The sequence below is a fragment of the Hesperophylax consimilis genome, chromosome 5 (genome assembly GCF_061612785.1).
Source record: "Hesperophylax consimilis isolate HC1 chromosome 5, BYU_Hcon_1.0, whole genome shotgun sequence".
NCBI lineage: Eukaryota > Metazoa > Arthropoda > Insecta > Trichoptera > Limnephilidae > Hesperophylax > Hesperophylax consimilis.
The window spans coordinates 24,021,822-24,044,819 of NC_142840.1; the positions used below are offsets into that span (position 1 = coordinate 24,021,822).

Here is a 22,998-nt window from a genome sequence, read left to right on the forward strand (position 1 = left end):
ATTGCTAGCAATGTCTATTGGAAATGATTATTGCAAGTGCTCAGCAACAAATGGCTGACAATAGATTCTCGCAGAGAGTAATTGTTATTGCCTGTTGCAGAATTAATATCGCTCAAAACACAATAGATATTGTAAACTTCATAAAAAGCAAAAAATGGTTCTTCTGAGGATCGTATCGATGTCATTCTTTCCTTTCTCTAGTTTAGCCTTTATTAAATCGTTCACAGCTCAACTCAATATATCACATTTGTCTTCAGTTAGATTCAATAGTATTTTGTAATATCGTAAACCACAAAATTTTCCGTGACCCACTTATGGTGTAGTTATGAATTTTGTAGTTTGTGGTTCATGAAATGTTTCGATTTTTTATTTCATTTTGTATAGACTGCACTCGACGATAAATCACACGATAAAATACACAGGATGTTTGTATATTATCGGCGTTTTGATCTTAACGCCTATATCTGGGCGGCTCCGATGCAAGAAAATGTGTACCATGTGGAAGCGCGGAACGTTCAAGTTACAGAATTCTCGATTCACGCATATCGCATGGGAGCGACATAACACCCAGTTTTGAGTTTTATTTCTGGTTCACCCCGCCAAATCCCGTCTGGGCTACCTCGCGACGGCAGTCCGTTCTCCGCCTCAGTCCGGGCAGTGCTATCCCAGGGCTCGCTCTAGAGCAGTGTTTAGTTTTACTTCCTAGGTGAGTGTTCAAGTTCAACTTTAACCCCCAAGCGACCCGCAGCCGGCCGCTCCCTTAGCCGGGTCGGCCCTAACCCTCGCAGCACCCCAGCATCCGCGAAACACCAAAACCAAATATTCATACTTAACCTACCCCGTAAACTTTCGTTGTGCTACGACCGACCTGCCACGTACAGCAGCGCTCATATTTAAATATAACTAGCCGATTGTGTATAAGTTCCACTGGTTTCTTCATCGCAAGAATACAGCTCAATAAGTGATCTCAAAGTGATTTGTACTTCGTGGTCGTGAACTTAACCGGTGTAAGATACGATTAGTATATTTCAATATCAGAACTTTACTTCTTTGATGTGTATAAATATTAATAGTTCGCTAATTTAACGAAAAATTTGAGATACTGGTATACTCTATAATTAGCATCGGTGGAGAGCCTGCTAAACTTTCTCGAAGTCCATTTACCAATTGTGCTCTCGGGTTAAATAATTCGAAATATTTTTAAGTGTCTTGATAAAATCTCACGTATTGCCGTTGATCAAAGCGATTACAAAAAGTTATTGTTAAATGTTTCTCCGTTACAAACATGTTTTCGTTCTGTTTAAAAAAACACATTTTCATTGGAACGCAATAATTAGAAATCAAATGTTTAATTGCCAATTGTATAATTCTGTTATGATATAAATAATGTCTTTTCAGTGCCAATCAAAACAACTGTATTCAATGTTGTCAATGACACGTTTTGGATGCAAACCAAAATATGACACTAGCTTTTTCTCATAGAAAATTTCCCTTAATAGGAAAATGGGTTACTGAACCTGATAGAATTATTGTATTATTCTATGCTAAACCTAGTTATAACTAAAGTGATCTTAATATCACATCAAATTCTAACACTAATAAATATCACTACGTAGATTTATAATTATTATAAATCGAATCCCCTCAAAAACATCTTTGAAATCGCAACCACCATAGTAAAAAAATATCAATTGAATATTTTATTGGGGCATTTTGAGTTAAATGGATAGTAATTCAAGTTGTTAGAGAATGTTTAAAATAATCTAGGGTCTAAGTAATAAGATCGTAGTGGCGGTAGTTAGTTTCTCGATAGTTTGGCTGTGGTAGCTGCGGCCTGCTAGCCCTCGATGTAACTAAAGCCGCCGCGGTGCTGACGCTGAGAGTGGGCGATCCTCGACGGACCAAATTAGGCGTCGGGCGTCGTTCGGCCACGCTGCTATTTCCGTCATTTCACACGCCGGAGCCGATTGTTTCCGACGAGTGCCGAAGGCTTCCGAAGCTCGAAATAGATCGCGTATTATTTACAAATACATACGTACGTCTTCCTTCCGCAGAGCCGATGTAAAAATAAACAATTTGGCATATTTTTATCATTTAGGATTTACTGGGTGTACGATTTCAAACAAAATATATTTTTTTATTTGAATTCGAAATAAATTGTTTTCAAAATTTTATGAGATACTATTGAGCATTTTGAGTCCAATCTTCGGATTGCACATTAAATCAAACTGTTTTCGATATATTCAACAATTAGCTTTTATTCTTAATTATAAAAAAATGCTTGATGCTATCCACTTTCCAAAAAAAATATTTTAAAAGTCAAATCTGATAAAAAAACATCTGACAATATGTCGCAGTAGATAAAATTCTAACGTTACTTATGGAATAGAGTGAATTTTATAAAATAAACCACACAAAATGACAAGGCTTCTATAACATTAAATGTTAATTTTATGTTTTCAGACCACACAACAACAAAAACATCAAAATGGCAGATGATGATGTAAGGTTAGTAATTCCTCCGCTTTGTTATGCCCATGAAAACATCGAAATGGCCCAGGAGAAGAAATATTGAAAATTAATTTATCGACCCTATTTTTTAGCAACCATTCGACAGATTCTTTAGCAGGCGACTTTATTTTAAGAGGCTCGTAAGTAAACAGTAGGATGTACATAAAACACGACGTTCTTTAGATATATTGCTTACAAATTGCTTTTATATTACTTGAAATTATGCTTTTACATATTATTATCTAATAACATGGAGTATTATTTTTATTAAACCTTATAATACATATTGAAACAAACTTTGTAGAAAAATTATAGAAGTTTTAAGTGTACAAATAATCTTGATGACTCGATTATTATTTTTTCATTTAAATGCTGCAAACAATATTCAATAGCGTTGCTGTACAAAATATATATTTTTTTAAATTGTCAGCACGCTAACGAGAGTCAAATTTTTAGATTAAATCTACCCAAATATTCATTTTAATCGTGCAGCTTGTAGAAAATGTCTTACAAACACAATGTTATTTAATTAAATACTAATGATTTTTTTCCAATATTTTCTATGTTCTTCCCACTCGTCCGCTTCGTTCTTCGCTGCGTTCTACTGGATCTTCTGACATCTTCTTCATCTCATGAATCTGGACCTGCACGGAACATCCCTCGAATTCCCTTATAAAATGCAGTATAAAATTCCCTCCTTGACGCTAAGGTACATATAACTGCTTATAAGCATGAATTAATAACTATAGCAATTTTAGATATACATTTTAAACACTTCGATTTCACATTGAAATCTTCATTTAATATAGTAAAACATAGATTTCAAAAGAGAAACGTTTATTTTCATATAAACTTCTCATGTTTTTTATAAAACTTAAGGATGCATTAGTTATATGCTTAGAAAATAGATATTTTTAATGTAGCATAAAAAAAATGTACAATATTTAAACGAAATAAGAGACAAGATAAATTATGTCATCTTCTTTTCCCCCTCTATCTATTCTTCTTCTCACATACTCTTCTTCAAACACGACTTCAAGAATTTATTTAATAATAAATTTCCAAAAGGTCAATTTTTACTATAATCGGAAAATTGTAAATTTTGTAAAATATGATCACCAAGATATTTTACAATATTAAAAAAATTAAACTCTTATACATTCGTTTGAAGGAACCACCTTTTTGGTTCTTTTCGAAATTGTTATTTTGTCGATTGTTTGATGGCAAACAAGACTATTGTATTCTATTGGATGTAAACTGACGAAAGATCAAATAATAAGCTCTAAGATTTTTTTCTAGATATCACGATTAGATTTTTGTTTTAACCGCTGTTCCAGTAAGTAAAGAGGAACAAAATTCCTTGATATATGTTTACGTGTATCTTTTTACATGTGATATTAAATAACAAAAGCCTTTCACACTCGTAATTAAATTTGCCTATTTTGCACAATTATTGCACAATGCACCTTGCACCACACTTTTGAATGTTTCACAAATATCCTATTTTGCACCATAAACCAAACAATTTCCAATTTCCCAGATTTAAAGTACGAAAAAAACGAACTCTATTTTCAAAGAAATTCTGATATATTAATCACAGGCCTCGAGTTCGGAATTTTCATATTTTCCATTCTGCTCTCTGTTAAGCACAAGCTTCTATATTTTAAATACCTCACACCACTTTTTTCCTATTCTATATCCTTTATTACATCCAATGTCCTTTTAATTTCTTATTTATTTGAATGTGTTTAGAAATCTATGATTTTAAACACATTTCAATCAATTTTAAGATATTTATTTCCCAGAAAATTTTTGTTTCACTCAAAAATACTTTTCCTACTAACCACTCAATTTGATTTATTCCTTAATTAATTCCCATGAATTTTGAAAATCTTTCTCCCTTACTCCACTGTAATCCTGGCACATCATTAATTTCGAATAATGGCTGAAAAGCATAAATGTCTCAAAATGTAACTAATTAAATTAAATTGGAATGATAAATGTTCTCACAAAATGAAAAACATGTTTAAGTTATTACCAATGTTTAACAATGTCATTAATAAAACTACGATGAATGGACGATTGACCTTACGTAAAAATATGAAATTGTAATTAATATCTGATAAACAAAACTTATTTTTGTATATAACAACAACGAAATATTATGTATGCTTTGCATGGAAATACATAAATAAAATAATGTCCACACATTTTGACAACTAAATTATATTTAAAAACATATTTAAGTATAATTATATCTTTCTAAACAATAACGTACTTTTTTATTATTTCTGTCGTGAAAGAGAAATTGGTAAGGTTAATTTAAAAACATTTTCTTGTTGATTTTGTTAGCTAAGGGCTATGGTCACAATCTGACCAGTGCTATTCTGTTAGCTAAGTACTATGGGAAAAATCTGACCAGTGCAATTTTGTTAGCAAAGTGCCATGGGCACAATCTGACCAGTGCTATTTTACCAAAATATTCACTTGGCATTTTTATTTTCACTGACGCATCAACAAATATTTCAAATAGTTCAACGAATTAAAGTAAATGTAGTTTTTAAAGATAATCAAACAAAATTGCCTAAAAAATAACTCAAATTTTAATTTCTAATAGTTAATTTTAACATTTCATCATCTAGTGTAAAAATGATTCTAATTTGTTTTATTTTCTCTTTTACAGAAAAAGCGACTCGAGGAGGCTAGTATGAAATCTACAAAAATCAAGAAAAAAACCAAAAGCCTTAGTAGTAGAATAATAAACCCCAAACATTTTTATCTAGTAAAAAACGTCCCCAGTTTAACTTCAAAGATTAATGATAACAATCTTTTACATTCCTTTGCAAATATTTAGCATCTTGACTTGAAAAATGTTGAATTTAGGTAAACTTAGGAGCATCACTGAAATGGCTGAAATATGAATACTTTGAACACTATAATATTATCAAATCAATATATATTATATCATAAGTATCAAATCATTCCGAAATTCACCAGGAAATAAGTGGTGCGTTTTGGTGTTTGGCTATTTCAGTGATGCTTCCTCGCTATGGAACTTGTAACTGAAGGTTTCCGGTTTGTCTCTAGGCGAAGAAGGCCAAGCAGGCGGAGATTGACCGCAAGAGGGCCGAGGTGCGCAAGCGCATGGAGGAAGCCTCCAAGGCCAAGAAGGCCAAGAAGGGTTTCATGACACCAGAGAGGAAGAAGAAACTCAGGGTAAGTTTCCACAATACTTGTTCCATCCTTTCCCTTTTTAATATCAGTTCATAGTTGTTATCGGCAGTTTTATTAAATTTGTAGGTAAAAATGCACCCATTGACGCGAACGAGCTCCCGAGATTCATATTTTTACCTCGTTTAATTTGAGTCCTTTCAAGACCTGCATTCGAGTTCCTCCGTCAAATTACTTCACATATTCGTTGGGTGGCGTTATTAAGTCTTTATCAGTCTTTCACAGTGATTAGTGTCAGGTGATGTTTTGCGAGATGTTGCCAAAAAACACTGTTTTTTAGTTAGTATTGAGCCATCTATGGCTCCTAGAAAGTACACAGTTCAATTTGGGTCCAATTTTATCATAATTTTTGTAATATTTGCGAGAACTTACTATACCACAATATAATTAAAGAATTCAACCAAATACTAGGGTTATTCCTGTATGTGCACAAGCAATATATTAAACTATTTTTATGGTCCCAACAGTTGCTGCTGCGTAAAAAGGCCGCTGAGGAGTTGAAGAAGGAACAGGAGCGCAAAGCCGCCGAGAGGAGGCGTATCATTGAAGAGCGTTGCGGCAAACCCAAAAACCTCGATGACACCAGCGAAGGTAAAGCGTCAGGCCCTTTTATCCTCCTCTACAGGTTACAGAAATATGTTATTGTTCTTCAATCGCAAGTTAATTGCGCCTTATGAAAAGCCCCCAAGATGCAACAGGAAGAATTCACACCAACATTTGAAGATTTCCACAATAATAATTTGTTTCATAATAACTTTACATCTTTAAGAATGCAAGAATATGGTTCGATTCCTACTTGTACAACCGCCTGAATTTAATCATATCGTCAATACTTAATTTGAAGTGCTGAGATGTTTATATTATAATAAATATGATAACCTGGATAATGAACACCTCCATATAGTAATGATGTACGTATTTGACTTTTAGTTAGGAGGTTGCGGGTTCAAATCCCGCCATTATACATTGGCATGTTTTTTACTTCTTGATTTTATATTGGACGCTGCCAGTCTGGGTCTATTGATGTTTTTCTATTATGTTTGATAGACCTTACAAAAGTGGCTTTGCGATTATCGTAAGGATCATTGAATACTGTATAAATTAACTAACCCCCCAGACAAAGTACATAATCTTGTTTCTGAGTGATTAACTATAAGTTTTTTCCACATCCCAGCAAATGCAAACAACCCCGAAATATATTTGAATATTAAACTTTACTGATGGTGTAACTGAATCGCTTACATTATGAAAGAAGGTTCTGGAGTGTTGATAAGATGGATACAACAACCTGTTGAAGTTCCTCTCATACTTACAAACATACATACACACCCCTGGTTTCCAACAAGGAGGGAACACTTCGCTTCTATATATATTATTATATTCATGTATTATAATGCTAACTCCCATTGGCTGCCATGTTATAGACGGCATTAAGCAAGTGCTGAAGATGTACCATGACCGCATCGGAACTCTGGAGGATGAGAAAATTGATTCGGAATTCATTGTTAAACGAAAAGACATGGAGGTAGTTATTGAGTTCTCGGTCAAAATACACATCACACACAAACACACTCACAGACTTCATTAACACCCGTATGATGTACCATGTAATCTGTGAAGCCACTATGTTGTCTTGTATGTCTGTTGTCAATCCTGGCTGCTGGGATTGTCGATGTCTTTGTTTCCGAAAGCTTCTTAGGATCTACCTTCTCTTTTCTCAATCTATAATACTTTCTTTCTTCCTCACACTTGACTTTCTTGTACTATCAACTATAAACTCTAATTTAAGAACTAGAACTCACTATTTAACTTAACTACTTACTTAAGAGAGTGTAGTAACAAAGACGGGCGGATGGACCGAGCATGTTTAGCAACTAAAAGCATCAGTGACTGCTTGGTCTTGTAGCGAACCTGAAGAGCGTGTGTACCGCGTACCACACCCGCATCGGCATCATTGAAGAAGAGAGGTACGACCGAGAGTACGAGGTGGCTCGCAAGGAAATGGAGGTTCGCATTCGTTCGTTCCTCTCCTAAGTGTTAGCTTCTTGCGCTAAACGATTTCCATTGCCCCGCTACCCAATTGTTTGTTTTTGAATCAGATCGCAGGTTGTGTATAGCCTTTGGTTGACTTATTTCTAGCACCTAGTTCATTTGGGCAGCAATCAATCCCTTATCATTCGCTATGTGATAATCCTGGTATGTAACCGCCCATCCGTTAGCAGATATTAATCTATCAATAACATAGGATATTCGATCAACACAAGAAGAAGTCGTTAACAATACTGAACTTTAACATCGCTACCAGCGAGCCCGGCGTCACACAGCTTCTTCTTTACTTTTGTTTGCCCGATTCTTTCTTCCGTCTTGATATAACTTTAGCTTCCGCTTTCGCTTATCCTTCTCACCCGGGTCATTGTCTCCTCGAGCTTTCTCGTAAGTGCTCTACTGAATTGTGAATTGTTTTGTTTAGCCGAGCTGCAGACCTTATGCACCAAGTACTGGCATAGAATATACAGCCTCGAAGGTGATAAGTGGGATCTTGAGAGGGGTCAGAAGCTAAAACAGTTGGAGGTAAACCTCTGGGATGTAACATCGTCAAAATGTTCCGCATTGCACCCACACACCACATGACTACGACAAATTCAGTTTGGAAGAGAAGCAGCGAGGCTCCTCCTCCTGCCCAGAGACCAGTCCAGGCAGTCCCTTCCTCATTCCTAAGCTCCGGTCTCCCCACCGATCTCCGATCACACCTAAATTAGGTCGCAGTTAGCTTCCTTCTTGTTAACTAGTGGCCACCGCGTCTATTACTCGATCTATCTGAAACACATCATCTCACATTCTGTTCGCCACACTCGTACAGTTGGTTCAATCGATGTATCAACTGCAGTCATGCAATGATCCAAATTTGAGATTCTAACGCAATCAATGTTTCCATTCCGTAGAGGATCTAGCGGAATATGTAGAGGAGTTTTTTGACCGCATGTATACTTGTGAAAGCCAGAAGTGGGATTTGGAACATGAAGTCAGGAAAAGGGACTGGGAGGTATTTAACTGTATCCATACTACATAGTGAATATGTTGTGAATATAGAATCAGAGCACGTACCAGAACGTGTGGAAAGTCGTGTTTTCTTGTTCATAACGCTTGCACTTTCAAAACATTGTAAATAATGTATTGTTGATCAGTCCCTGGATACAAGACAGAGTTATTCGGCAAGGCAGGCGACAGACCGACCGGGCTACCAGGCTACCAGGCTACCAGGCTATCGAGGTCCGCACTGTCCTCGTTGTCCAACTCTTGCGCCACACCCACATACGCATTACGCATCTACTATGATTTGGTCGCTACTGACTATCTGTGCCCCAGGGCTGAGCAAGGTCTTCTAGTCTTAGATCGTAGACCCAATGTAAATAAGTATGAAGTATCTAGTATAACTTCGCTTGTGAAACGTGGCGGCGGTGCAAAATCGATTCTGCGTGTAGCTGAAGAGGACCACGGCCGATGCTGAGTTTAGTAGTGAGCTTGGACTAATGAGGACCAAACCGCATACCTTTCTCCTCTCTACTTGATTACTGATCTCTGCCCTCCGCCCTTGCCCCTTGCCTCGCCTCGCCTCGCCCCTGGCTCCCGTCTCTTCCCGCGCATGATGCCAGAGCCCCAGACATTACTCGTATTGCTTATTACATCGCTTTTGACTAACGTATCATTATTAACTTAACCAACAATTAAACGTTCGTGCTAATGGAATAATATAACGAAAAGTGATCACATCACATGAGCTATGTGCTTGTGATCAGTTATAACAATTCTTTAACTGACGACTAATTTAAAGTTTTCATTTTACCCGACTAGCGGATTCACAGGAATCTTTGATAATAATGATGCATGCAAACCTCTTCATGCATTATCTAATAATATAAACTTATAACTTCACAAGCCCTCTAGTAGTGTTACCCTTGTATTGTTTGCTCCACATTTTAAGTATGGCACTTGACAATTACAATGATGTTTTTGTGTGGCTGCTGTTTCAAATCAATTAATATGATATTAAACATTTAGCGCTTCACTGCCGTGGTTGATGGCTTATTGACTGTAGGATGTTTGATGCTGTTGTATGTGTTGTGAGAGCCGGCCTCCCACGCACCACGCCACGCGCCGTGCCACGCGTGCAAGTAGCAAGCCACGCGTGCAAATAGCACTCCGCGTGCCACACGAAGCACGCCGCACTCCGCACGCCGCACGTCGCACCGCACTTGCTCCGGCAAGCGACGCTTCTTGTTCCAAATCTCCATCTTGCTTAGTCGTCAATCACGTGACGCAGATCGTCAATTCAAGTTCAAGTATCAACGTTAGAGCGAGAACCACGCAATCAAAGTGCCATGCTACGAACGAACCCTATAAATGTTCCATACTGGCCCTTCCAACGTAGCTATGTGTTAGTGTCTGTATATATTCTGTATGTATTCGAGTACTCGTTCGGGCGACTGTTCCTACTAGATGTTTCCCCCTCCAACTCACACATTGTTTAATAGTCGAGAAGAGATCACACAAGATTGAAGTATATTTCAATCAGAGAATCGATTTTGCACCTTTTCACCTCCGCACACTTCCACCGGTTGCCCTGGAATCAGACAGAAAGACCAAAATTATGACAAACTGTGTTTGTGTGTCGTGTGCTGTGGGAAGTGGAGTCTCTTTAGTCGTGAACATCTTTTGTTTCTTTTTTATTTTTTGGATACATTTCAAATTGTTTCGAAAAACCTACATGTGAAATTTTGTTAGTAGCACTTGATGAATTTGTTTTCGTTTGGTTGCTCGAACTTTACCAAAGCTAAGAAAGCGTAAGTCGAGCAATGGTGTATAGCGTCGATGAGGAACTCTTTTTTGAAACAAAGTGAAGTGTAAATATACTTTTAGTATTGATGAATAGTTTTTGCAAGGTTTCTGTAGCCTTAAGTTTGAAGGGGAAAGGCACCCAGAAGCTGCACAGAACCAGCTGCCTGTGCACTGATTGAATGAATGGTGTTCACAAGCATCCCCCGATTCATCCTTGTCACCCCCACCACCCCCCTTCCAGAATTTCCCTCCGTATTCCAACTTAAACCTGTCGATTATCTCTGAAGATCAATAATTCACTTGTGACTTTATTGATTTTGTTCAATAAAACTGTATACGGTGCAATGAGGCTTGTTTTAAAACAATGTTATCTTACTTTATCTAACAAACATGTCATTTTAAATGAAAATTGTACAGGGCCATGGTTTAACACTTTGCAGGTCGTGGATTGCATAAGCCGCCACTAAAGACCTTAAAATCATTTTGTACTTAACCGATTTATGTTTTCCAAGAATAATAAAGTGTTGTTTTAAACAACTTGAAAGAATTGTGATAAAATCATCTCACTGTCTTAGAATGTATTGTTCATTCAGAAGATATACTTACACAGTTGACGGTTAGTTTTGTGAGGACTACATAACAATTCAGTTTAAACCAGATAAGCATTAATAACACAGTTTAAACCAGAGTAAGATTAAAGCTTTAAAGATTTTCTAGAATCTCTCAGCGATTTTTCGTCAAAAAAAGTTTTAATGTTAACAATTTTATTCTAACAATTTAAAAGCTGTACATACTGAGCTGACTTTAAATACATTTCCTTGAACCAATACAATTCTCATTACCTACTTAACTAAACATTATTTCAGTAAATAATTCTACAATAAACTCTTTCGAAATACTCTCATTTCTATCGCAATTGGAATACCGCCGAGGGGAATAATTCGCCAAACACAAGTGATGATAAGTTCAATGAATCGATGTTATTATTCGTTATCTTTTCTTCCAATCGAGGAGCAATGATTCAAAACGCAAATAACATCGCCTAATTTTCATATTTCCATTTATTAATATGTAGAATTTACACAATTGTTGTTCACGTTCCAGTAATGTTGTAATTGTGTTTGTAATACAATTAACATAATACCTATCTGTTTTTCTTACCAAAAATCAACATCTATATTTTGTTTAGGAGTAAATTGTAAAAAGTAAATTTTAAAACCTACAGACGGATAAATGTTTGTTGTTTTTTGATGTTCGATGTTTGTGTTTGGTTTGTGAATAGATGCATAAAAAATAAAATTAATGTTTGGTAGATGATAAATGTTAACCACATGTAAATACACACCTCACATATTTAGTTACTTAGTATTTGTGCATGCTTCTGTAAATTACTATTTTTGTGTGAAATATTTAGAGTAGAGATAAAGTTCAAACTTTTGTAGATATGAAATACCTAACTTTACCCCATTAAAGTAATATTTAGAGTAGAGATAAAGTTCAAACTTTTGTAGATATGAAATACCTAACTTTACCCCCTTAAAATAATTTCCTTTAATTTGTTGGCAATTTTAAAGAATTACGTGTAAATTTCCTTGTTTTACAAATTAAGAAATTGAATATATGTCTGTGTTTAACACTACATAAAAGTCCCTTTGTTTTGCTTTAGAGAAGTCAGTAAATAATCACGTTTTCGATGTTCGCCTTGCGCACGTTATTGTTTAGCACCAGATTTGTCCTTCTTCTAATCAACTTGACTGTTCCACAGATCGCAGACCTTAACACCCAAGTCAATGACCTCAGAGGAAAGTTGTAAGTTTTCATTCAATTACATTTTCATTCCAAAAACTTAAATCCAAAAATGTTCTCTAATAACTTGTCAAATTACGTTGTTACATCAAACAATCTTTAATTCAAGGTTTGATTGAAATTTCAGATAAAAATAGCCCATTTTGCGTTTTACTTCATCGTCTATATATTCGTTTTTTTTTCAATTTAATCTAATATCCAATTCATGAATACACATCGTTAATTGTTTTGGAAGAATAGAGCGTTAAACGTACTGTTTTGTTTTCCAGCGTTAAGCCTACCCTGAAGAAGGTTTCCAAATATGAAAACAAATTCGCCAAGCTCCAAAAGAAGGCCGCCGAATTCAACTTCCGTAACCAACTGAAGGTCGTCAAGAAGAAGGAATTCACCCTTGAAGAAGAAGACAAGGAGGTATATTTTATTTTTTCTATTCCACATATAAATGTGACTAAAACATTATCTTAATTTTTTTTTCTAAATAACAGAGTATTAATATTTTTTACTGAATATTGTACAACGATTAAATTAAGTTATTGGTTAAAAAAATGAGTAGTTCAGCACATCATACAGTGCATTTTCCTATGATGGAGAGTAGCAATTTGGGTACGACAAGTTTTGTACGAAAATTAAAAAAAAAATTACTTATAATCAACACATTCTGATTTTAGCTATGTATTTTAAAATTTAAAAGGGTAAATAACTATTAATGAATGATTTATTATTTTTTTTTGTATTTGGCAAGATTTTTTTAAAATATATTTTAACTGTTTTTTTTATATATATCAAAAATCCTTTTACAATTGTAAGTCTTGATACATGTTTCTGTTAAATATACTAGAGTTTTATTAGCCTAAGATACTACTTGTTGTAATAATCCTTGTCGAAGTGTTAACATTTTAATAACATTGTTTGTATTTTTCCGCGCACGTATTTCAGGGGAGCTCCAGTGCAAAGGTAAACATTTAATGGAAAAACCCGAATACAAAATGTAAATGATTTATTATGCCTCAGTAGCTGAAATGCCGTTTTACAAAACATAACATAGTCAGGGGTCATCTGGTGCACTCAATGACCAAGTTCATCACTATACACATTAATTGCATTCTTCCTAAATACGGTTCTGCCGATGAGAGCACCGTTTTATCCTCTCTTTCCTGGGAAGAGGGAGAGCATACAACGGAGCTATCAGCGGTATGCCTTTATATCTAGTTTAGTTGGATCATGCAATGGTGTAAATATGCAATTCACATGCTTAAAAACGATGTAGATATGAAATTATTTACACTACCTCATTTCTCATTGTAAAAAAAGCATCGGAAAATTGGTAGTCTATTATAATGTACATAATGTTTTAATAGCTTATTGCCACGATTATATAAATTATGTCGCATTCTTAAGGGGGAATTTTCGAGGGTTTAAAATAGTAGATAAATAGTGTATTTAAAAATATATTTTTCTCGCTATTGGTCACAGTTTTATCTCAAAGTCATGAAGAAATGACAAACGATGCTTTTACCCTATTAGAAAAAAATAATGATCCTCATTTCATTTTCCTTATTAGTTTAAAATGAAAAAAATATTTTTGGAATAATTGGTTTCGAGCAGGTTGTAAATATATTGCATTCAATTTCATAGGAAATTGGTTTCACTGAATACGTAACTCCATTTCGTTCGACTTACCGAGTCATTCATACATATCTCCTTTGACATTACATTATTTTTCTGAATCTAGAGGATTTTACGATCTACTTTCTCTCCATACACCATCAATTTGACGACATTAAGATTCATCGACATGTTTCTTTAAATTTAAAAGACATAATCGTTCAAAAATGCTTAAATAAATTTTGGATAAACCACGCCATCATTAGGAAAAATTTTGTAAGGGATAAAAAATTTTTGAGACAAACAAAAAACTTTTGGTAATAATAAAAATAACATAGCAATTATATAGCGCATTTTCGTGTCATTTCACTTCAAGTGAGATGGACGAATAACTGGATAGAAACAAATCGGAATTGAACTAACCGATGTAATTAAAAGTAAATATTATTTTATTTTTCTCTTGTTTTCTTCTGCACTCATGAGCACTTTTCATTTATGTATAGATATTATAAACAGTATAACATTAAGGTATAATATTGCACTTATTTGGCATCTCCTAGCCGGCCGTACATTTAACGTAGCATATAATCGTATTGATCTTTTTGAATCGTATTAGTCCTAAATTAGTTGCAAGAATTAAACAATAAACAATGCTAAAATAACATGTATTGGCTTTTGAAGGGTCATTTGATTTTCAGGAGTTCAAATAAATGACCTTAGATGATATAGTACAATTAACGGAGATCGGAGGAGGCTACTTTCGACTAACAAAACCTTCCGTTAATTCACCGATTTATCCTCCTTTATCATTCAGCTGGAATTATTAAAACTTTTATTCAGAGATGTTCTTACGGCGATGAAAATATGTTCATTATAAATCATTTATACTTTATTATGCTTACTAAAACATCCAATTAGAAAAAAAGTGTTTAATTCATCTTGTATATTACATCGTGACTCGAAAGAATTGGATTCACTTATACATCCCAAGCAATCTGTTCCTTGCGAGTGTTTCTCCAATCTTACACTCCAATGTTACAAATACCGACAAGTTACTAATGCCCTTTGTTTGTTTTGCAGAAAAAACCTGACTGGTCCAAGGGCAAGCCCGGAGATGCACAGAAGGTAAAGGAGGAAGAAGTTGAGGCATGAACATGACTTGCTGAAACTACCCCCGACCCTTCCCGAAACACATTCCATCCACGTGTTTCAAAACCTATTTATTTTATAAATTACCAAACAAACTATTACATTTCATAACACTGTTATATAAAATTTTAACAACATTTTCATTTTATTTCAAGGTAATTTTATCAACATTGTTAAGTCGCCTGTTTATTGATTATAAATGAAACTGAGTGTTATATTTTGATTTCCATATGTATTACTATCGTGTAACTGTTTATATAAAATTACTTGTTAATTCATCAACTCTTTAATTTATTCTATATAATCATAACATATATTATAATATCATCCACACTTGCTCTATTGATTTTTAATAAAATACATATCTTGATTTTTTCAAACGAAACATCGAGTTTGATTAATAAGGGATTTTATTTTATTTCAAATCATTTAGCAGCAACAGCATCAATACCATCAATAAACATTGGATTTTTTACACTGAATTTTATTTCGCACACATCGAAAATTGAAAAATCAAAAACAATGCACACAATACTTATATATATATAATTATTATTATAACTATTGTTAAATACAGTATAGGCACGCGTGATATCCAAGCATGAAAATAGTGGTATTTAAATAGATACATCCTTATTTTTCATGTGACTTTCATAATGTATTTGTTTTTAATTTGAAATGGTTTTACCTATTCTTTTGTACATTATTTAAAAATAAAATTTGTGTTTATAATTTCGAAAAATTATATCCTATATAAGAAAGATCCTCAAGGATTACCCACCCTTCATTAGATTAGATGGTGATGTTCCCGAATGTTTGCCACGTGATATGGAAATGGTAATATTGTATTGTGCTCTATGGCGGATTTTATCACATTGTTTTACTCGTTAAAGAAGGTAGACTTCCTTTAGGACTTCAACGGTAAGGAATATATTGAACTCGTACTCACAAAGCATGTTGTCGAATAAAGCATGAGTTTTATTCAGAAAAAGATTCCTTTGTAAATATGACCAAGTTCTCAAATAAATTAAAAAACTCGGACTGGAAATTTCAGTCCATCAAAATAGGTACCTACGCTAATTTGTGATTTCAATTGCGTAATACTTATAGAGTTGTTAAAGTATAATATATACTCGAAATATAGTATATAATTTCATGAAGTATAATGTCTACTAAAAATATTATAAATACCTTTAAAACCGGTTGTGTGCCTTAAGCGCGTTTACGCGCTCTAGGTAGCCGTGCTCGAAAGGCCGGCCATACAAAATGAGCGCGTTAACACGCTGTTCTATATGACGATTTTGCTTGTCAAACTCAAGTAATTTGAAAAATCTAAAATATGAAACCCACGGTGACATCTATTGGAATGATGAAGAAATAATTATAATATAACAGTTCACAGATTATATCGACTTTAGAGTGATCTAAATGAAACTTTTTTTAAAGCTAAAAAATTCGCGGCCTGTCGGTACATCCGAGCAAAATACCTTCCGGCATTTAAAGGGTTAAAGTATAATATATACTTGAAGTTACACGAGTGTGTTTTTTCTCAAAGAATGTTCACATTTAAACGAAAACATCTTTTTACCTTGCTGCATGAAGATTTTTAAAACTATTTTGTACCTGGGTTTAAAATGATATTTTTGGTTAATCTATGAGAATCAGAAACATTTTGCTTTTATCATACAATCCTAGGAAATAATCCTGATGACGTAACACAGTTTAACGAATTTTATTAAATAATATCTGACTCCTAGCAGTGTCTAACATAATATGTTTTATGTTCTCACCGATATTTTCAATTTTAATAACCGGTAAATTTTTGTTTATAACCGGGTTGTTTTGATTGATGTTTATTGATTTAGAAATTAATTGGGATAGTTTATTCCCAACAAATAACAGGATAACCGCACATTTTAACGTTTTTAGCTTGGCCGCTTTCGATAAATCAAATCGCTATACACGCTTTGCAAAATGTCTCTTTGTTTCAATATGTTTCTTAAATTCAACCTACACGAGTACATAATCGAGCCACCATAATTATTATACATTGAATCTATATAAATTCTATGGCTTAGTGTTAAATGAATCAGAGTCGATTTTTTGCGGTATTGAGTTTTCTCTCCCACTTTCGGAGGCTTCCAAAATTCTATAGAAATATCTTTCACCGAAAATTTTAATAAAAAAAAAACATTTTTTACGGAAACAATAGTAGGATATTGACTGTTTTAAGAAATTATGTAGATTGTAGCGTATCAAAATTATAAGACTGTTGCGTGTTATATAGTATGCTACTTTATGTATCATTCATTGCGGGTTAATAAAAAATTCATCTCCAGTGTTATGGGCGCATATACACATATGAGTAAGCCAACAAGTATGATAAGAATTGAAAATAAAAATTACTTATATTCCAGCACTTTCACTTCAAATTGTATTTGTTGGGAAGCTCTCGGATCCTATTCTGATTTGACATTCATAATATATTTATCTTTTTCGACTTTGGAAAATTGTACTAAGCTATAGAATTATAAATAATTTGGTTCAAATCATGGCATAAGAAACGCATTGAATCAAAGAGATTTCAAATCGGCTTGAAGTAATGTAAATCATGATTGTATATAGGAGGGTGAAGCTCCTGCTGACGGAACGGCCCCTCCTGCCGATGGTGCGGCTCCTGCGCCCCCTGCTGAAGGAGAGGCTCCCGTGGCACCCCCTGCTGACGCGGCAGCGCCCCCTGCGGATGGAGCGGCTCCCGCGGCAGCGCCTCCTGCCGAAGGAGCGGCTCCTCCGGCAGCGCCCCCAGCTGATGGTGCGGCTCCTGCGGCAGCTCCCCCTGCCGAAGGAGCGGCTCCTGCGGCAGCGCCCCCCGCTGAAGGAGCAGCTCCTGCAGCTCCTGCCGCAGCCCCTGCAGATCCTGCTGCACCAGCTGTCGCCCCTGCTGCGCCAGCTGAAGGTCATTAAACATTCTCTCTATTCTGTTAAAATCCATGAAGATATTAAAATCAAATTCACAAAACATTTATTGTACGAAGGGTATTATTTTATTTATTACTATTTTTTATTATTTTATTCATTTATTTAACGCCCAGAGGGCTTTTACATGTAGGTGGTACAATATTGATGACAGACAATTTTGAAACATGAGAAAGAAATAGGTATAGCTTATAGGTACATCCTATTTCTTAAAGCTAACCTATTCAAAAATAGAAGAGTCCCTTCATATAAAATGTTGGTTAATTACAGTATTTAAATATACAAATAGAAACCGAGGTATTAAATTCATGTTAAGTATTCCTTTAAAGTCTAGTGACATTTGTTAAAAAGGAATGTTTTTGTTTGATGTTACGTGGGAGGTTGTTATAAAAACATATATTTTTATAGCCACGTGGAAAGATCCCTTTGAAATATTGTTTTGTTTGCTTGTGGTATTTATTTATAAATAGTTTTTTTCTAATCTTAGACTTCACAAGAATACAAGTACAACGATAGGGGCACTATATCGCCACCCGGTTAGGTTAGCGAAAAGATAGGGGCTGTATAGGATAGGTCTTGAAGGAGGTAAAAAAGATAAAAAAGATAGAAATATTACAAATAAAAAATGTTGGAAACTGTATAATCTATAGATGAATTAAAAAAAATAAGGTAGTAAGACATTATTTATTTTGTTACAGCACCCGCACCAGCTACAGTAGCACCACCAGCAGCTCCTGCGGAAGGTAATCGAAGCTTTTCATTTACCTTGGAATATTCACGACTGACTATGTTGAAGTCAAAAGTCAAAATACTATGTAAAAAATATATCGGAAAGAATATTCCTTCCCAAAAGTCCCAAACAAATGTGTCTAATCTGCCACTCCTCTCCACTGCGGGAGGTTTTGTTTTATGCAAAATTTCTTCTTCTTGCTTCTGCAAATTAAAAAAAATATTAACCAAACTTTGTAGTAGGTACATGCCTTTCATATAAAACTTGTAATGATAATATGTGTTTAGTTAAAAGTAACTTGATCTGGTTTCTGGTTTACCTGAAAAGTATCATTATTTAAATATTGAAGATAATATTAGCGATTTTTAAACGAAAATTTGAAAATTTGGTCACGTGACAAATTGGCCGCCTAGTTGATTTGGATGAAAGTAGATGTCAGTTGTGTTGTGTTTAAAAATCCATAACAGGATTATTTCAAGAATTTCTTGCAAAACTCACTATTACAAACATAAATTGTGAATATCTTATAACTTTTAAATATTTTTTTACATTTTATGAAGAAAAAAACACTGATATAGAATCACACATATGGCAGCTTTTTGCGATTTCCTAGGTAGGCTAAGACAGTTTTGCAAATATACCCCTCAATTATAATATCGCGTTACTTAACATGGGTCTGCGTCAGTAGATAGATGTATACCACCTGGAATCTTGCATGAAAACTGTACTGGCTATTTCTACAAACAATTTAACGGAATTCCTGGCGGCATTCTCATGTAAATTGGGTGCTATATAAAACTTTTTGCAGCTTTAAATCAGAATGATTCATTGAACTTTTTTTGTTTCAGCACCTGCCGCCGCCCCCGCCCCTGCCCCCGCCCCCGCCCCCGCCCCCGCTCCAGCCCCCGCTCCCGCCCCGGCAGCCGCACCCCCTGCTGCAGGTAAATATATACATATAGTCATTATCTCGTATATCTAGTGTAAAACTGTCCTAAAAGACGAACTGCTAGGTGGTTAGCACAGTTTTACACATAATTTTTTTTTCGGTTATAGCTTACGACTAATTTACATTGTCAGTATTACCCGAAAAAATATTTTTATAAATATTTCTAATACCTATAGGGAGAGATTGATATGATCCCATGTCATTTAGTATAGTTTTACACTGGATAAACGATCTAAGGATAATAATAAACAATTAGGTAGGTACTCTTAATTATTTTTTAAGGAGAGGCAAAACTTTATGTTTACGAATATCCTGAAATGATAACATACAGGGTTTTCCAATAAGAGGATTTATATTTTGATATTCAATCGTAAAATATGAATGGTTTCGTTGCTTGTGTGGCACTTAGCGTCGTCTTGTTGAAAGTAAACTTTATCCAGATCAATACCATCCAATTCCGGTCATAAAAAATCATTAATCATTTCTCGATAGCGCAATCCATTCACCGTAACTGTTGCTCCAGCCTCATTTTAGAAAAAGTAATGTCCAATGACTCCGCCGGACCATAATCGCACCAAACAGTCACATATTGAGGAAAGAGATGATTTTCAACAATAACTCTTGGGTTTTCCGAGCCTCAGATGCGACAATTTTGCTTGTTGACGAAGCCACCGAGGTGGAAATGGGCCTCATCACTCAAGATGATTTGCATTTGATTCACTCAAGTAAATTTTAATAATTTCAATGCGTTGTTGAAGCGTGCATCGTTCTATTTTTATTAATGGCGTAGTTTATACTTTTCAAATGTCAAAAAATGACCGAAATAGCGGGCTATTCAAAATAACACCTCTTATTGGAAAACCCTGTACTATATTTGTTATGTAGGTGCATATCTGAATTCTTTATACAATGATTAAATTTTTGAAAGTTTGTGATCCATATTTCACCCACACAACTGAAATTAGTATGTTTGATACTTAATACAATAAATTGTATTATTTTTATCTAGCCCGATATTTTCGGTAAACTTAAAAAGGCGCCACATTTTTTTGTAAATTTAACATGAAGTCGTAGGGAACATATTTTGTCAAGTTTTAAAGCTAATGCTTTTAATTCCACCTGAGGCTCCATATTGATCTAGGATGACTGGGCTAATTACTGTGTTACTCCTGTTGATTATAATGATTATCGACAGTAGTTCATATGTGTCTTTCATAGGTTCAAAAGGAGGATATAAGCGTTAATTCTTGTTAATGTAATGCGTTTATTTCTTCTAGAGTCTTCTTCATTCTTCTTTTTTTTAAATTATGAATGGCTAGCGGACACCGCATTTCTTTGCTAATAGCAAATGTCTTTCTCGGGGGTGTCCGACTTCTTCCATCATTCACTGCTGTATAACACAATGTTGCTGTTAAGGCGATCCCATACGTAGTAATGCAAAATCATGTGTTTTTGATTTGAAAATTTGGTCACCTAGAAATGTTTCAAATGCTTTAATTAAATACTGCGAGTAGAATACATCTCGGCCTTTGAAATAATCGAATATTTTTATAAGAAGACTTTTTATAAGCCCAGAAAAAAATAATGTATCCTATGAAAACTGCTTTAAAGTTCAAAATCTCCTACTTACGAACCCATTTTCGGTTATGATTTTATTGTATAATGTGGCAAATTAAGTTATTTATAAAATGATCAAAAAAAAAATTAAATATTTATGCTTGAACATCCACAAAATAAAATAAAAGGCACTTTTTGGCCATGTTTTATTCTTGCATAAATCAAAACAGGCGGATGGTGTTAAGCGGGAATTTAAACCTTATCGCCATTTACGTAAGGGTTGTTATCAATAGCGGCTCAATTTAAAATACTACACGACGTAGTGCATCGCCTTAAAAAACTACATTACATCGACTTTAATTCGACTCGGTATCTCATGCCGGTGCAGAGATATTACGTTAAGTATTCCTCGGCGTCCCCGACTTTTTATATCATTCAAACCGCTCTCTAAACACTCTTTGCACTAATAAGAACAAACTTTGAAATTTTAATTGATATTGGTGAAGAACTTTCGGAGTTTTAAAATTTGAACAAACGAACATTCACATTTTAATATTTCATTAATAAGACCATAACTTGGGTATCTAGAAATTTCAACAAAATTAAATGTATTGCTGTTATATTTTGCCTTTGTTAGAAGCCAATTTAAGTACAATTATCCCATCTTGAACCCACATTACAATATTCATGTACAAGCTTCTGAAATAATACAAAATAAATTCTTACATTTTCTAAGTTAAACAGTTTTATTGAACTACAACACTCTTTCAAATAAAATCAATGTGCTTAAATTTTCGGACAGAAGAATTTTCACCGACAGTATTTCTATATAAAATTCTAAATTATTGGATAGTCCACAATTGCTTGCATTGTTAATCTTTCGGATTCCACTGCGTAATACTAGAAGTCGGGATTTATTTCAGTGCTGAAATATTGGGTCTAACTACCATATGTATTCCTCATTGCCCTGAATGCATAAGTATTGTATTGGAGTGAAATAATTTTCAGTGGAAAAATACAAAAGATTCTTACTGAGGCAGTTTAGTTTTGTATAATAAATATGTACTGTATATTTTTTACTATTCATGTGTAAAAGCACCTAAAAAGGGCGTTAATAGATAAATAAATAAATAATAATTAAATTAATATTTTCAGCCCCAGCACCCTGATCTTCCTGAGTACTGCGAGGTCGCCGGCAGTGAAGAGCCATTTTTTCACCTCTCTTTTTTATTTATTCCACAATTTTATTTACAAAAGTACCAACGATAGAAGATAATGATTTCTCTATGTTTAATGTTTATACGCAATAAATGTTACTATTTTTACTCGATATTTTCAAATGGAAATGTGATTAGATTGTATATATTACAAACAAATTTTATTATAAAAAAAACGCATTTTATTACAACATTTTATTTTACTTTTATGAACACATAAACGAAGGTTTAATTATATTTAAATTTAACAACTATATCAGGAGTGAGTCATTTATGTAAATAATTGTACATAAATTTCATGCAGCCGGTAGTACGTACTGTTTATTACCTATATTACTATAAAAAAATTTCCAAAAAATCTTACTTTTGGGAAGAATAAGAAGATTCTCGGTGCAGCAAAAAATGTGTACTAACCAATCATTTTACCGTGACAC

General features: G+C 34.3%; 2 protein-coding genes across 14 annotated transcripts; both read left to right on the forward strand.

Annotated features, from left to right (window-relative positions):
• Positions 1-590: 590 nt before the first annotated feature.
• Positions 591-15,416, forward strand: wupA (troponin wings up A). 13 transcript variants are annotated; one of them, XM_089631720.1, is made up of 10 exons: positions 608-706; positions 2,464-2,503; positions 5,195-5,212; positions 5,599-5,727; positions 6,210-6,333; positions 7,167-7,267; positions 12,344-12,387; positions 12,654-12,795; positions 13,321-13,338; positions 15,070-15,416. In XM_089631720.1, the coding sequence occupies exons 2-10, from the start codon at positions 2,489-2,491 to the stop codon at positions 15,139-15,141; spliced, it is 663 nt and encodes a 220-aa protein (XP_089487846.1). In that variant the 5' UTR covers positions 608-706; positions 2,464-2,488; the 3' UTR covers positions 15,142-15,416. The 13 variants fall into 13 exon arrangements, with proteins under 13 accessions (XP_089487852.1, XP_089487850.1, XP_089487853.1 ...); XM_089631718.1 differs by lacking the exon at positions 7,167-7,267 and adding an exon at positions 7,649-7,749; XM_089631721.1 differs by lacking the exon at positions 7,167-7,267 and adding an exon at positions 8,213-8,313.
• A 550-nt stretch (positions 15,417-15,966) lies between these two features.
• Positions 15,967-22,671, forward strand: LOC149423678 (uncharacterized). Its single transcript, XM_089632277.1, has 5 exons — positions 15,967-15,975; positions 17,764-18,094; positions 18,813-18,857; positions 19,693-19,785; positions 22,503-22,671. The coding sequence occupies exons 1-5, from the start codon at positions 15,967-15,969 to the stop codon at positions 22,514-22,516; spliced, it is 492 nt and encodes a 163-aa protein (XP_089488403.1). The 3' UTR covers positions 22,517-22,671.
• The last annotated feature ends 327 nt before the right edge of the window (positions 22,672-22,998 follow it).

Bases quoted from the DNA above. Each gene is read 5' to 3' on its own strand.
- wupA (XM_089631720.1), top strand. The intron at 6,334-7,166 runs GTAAAGCGTCAG...GCCATGTTATAG, and splicing joins CCTCGATGACACCAGCGAAG to ACGGCATTAAGCAAGTGCTG. The intron at 12,388-12,653 runs GTAAGTTTTCAT...TTTGTTTTCCAG, and splicing joins AATGACCTCAGAGGAAAGTT to CGTTAAGCCTACCCTGAAGA.
- LOC149423678 (XM_089632277.1), top strand. The intron at 18,095-18,812 runs GTCATTAAACAT...ATTTTGTTACAG, and splicing joins CCCTGCTGCGCCAGCTGAAG to CACCCGCACCAGCTACAGTA. The intron at 18,858-19,692 runs GTAATCGAAGCT...TTTTTGTTTCAG, and splicing joins ACCAGCAGCTCCTGCGGAAG to CACCTGCCGCCGCCCCCGCC.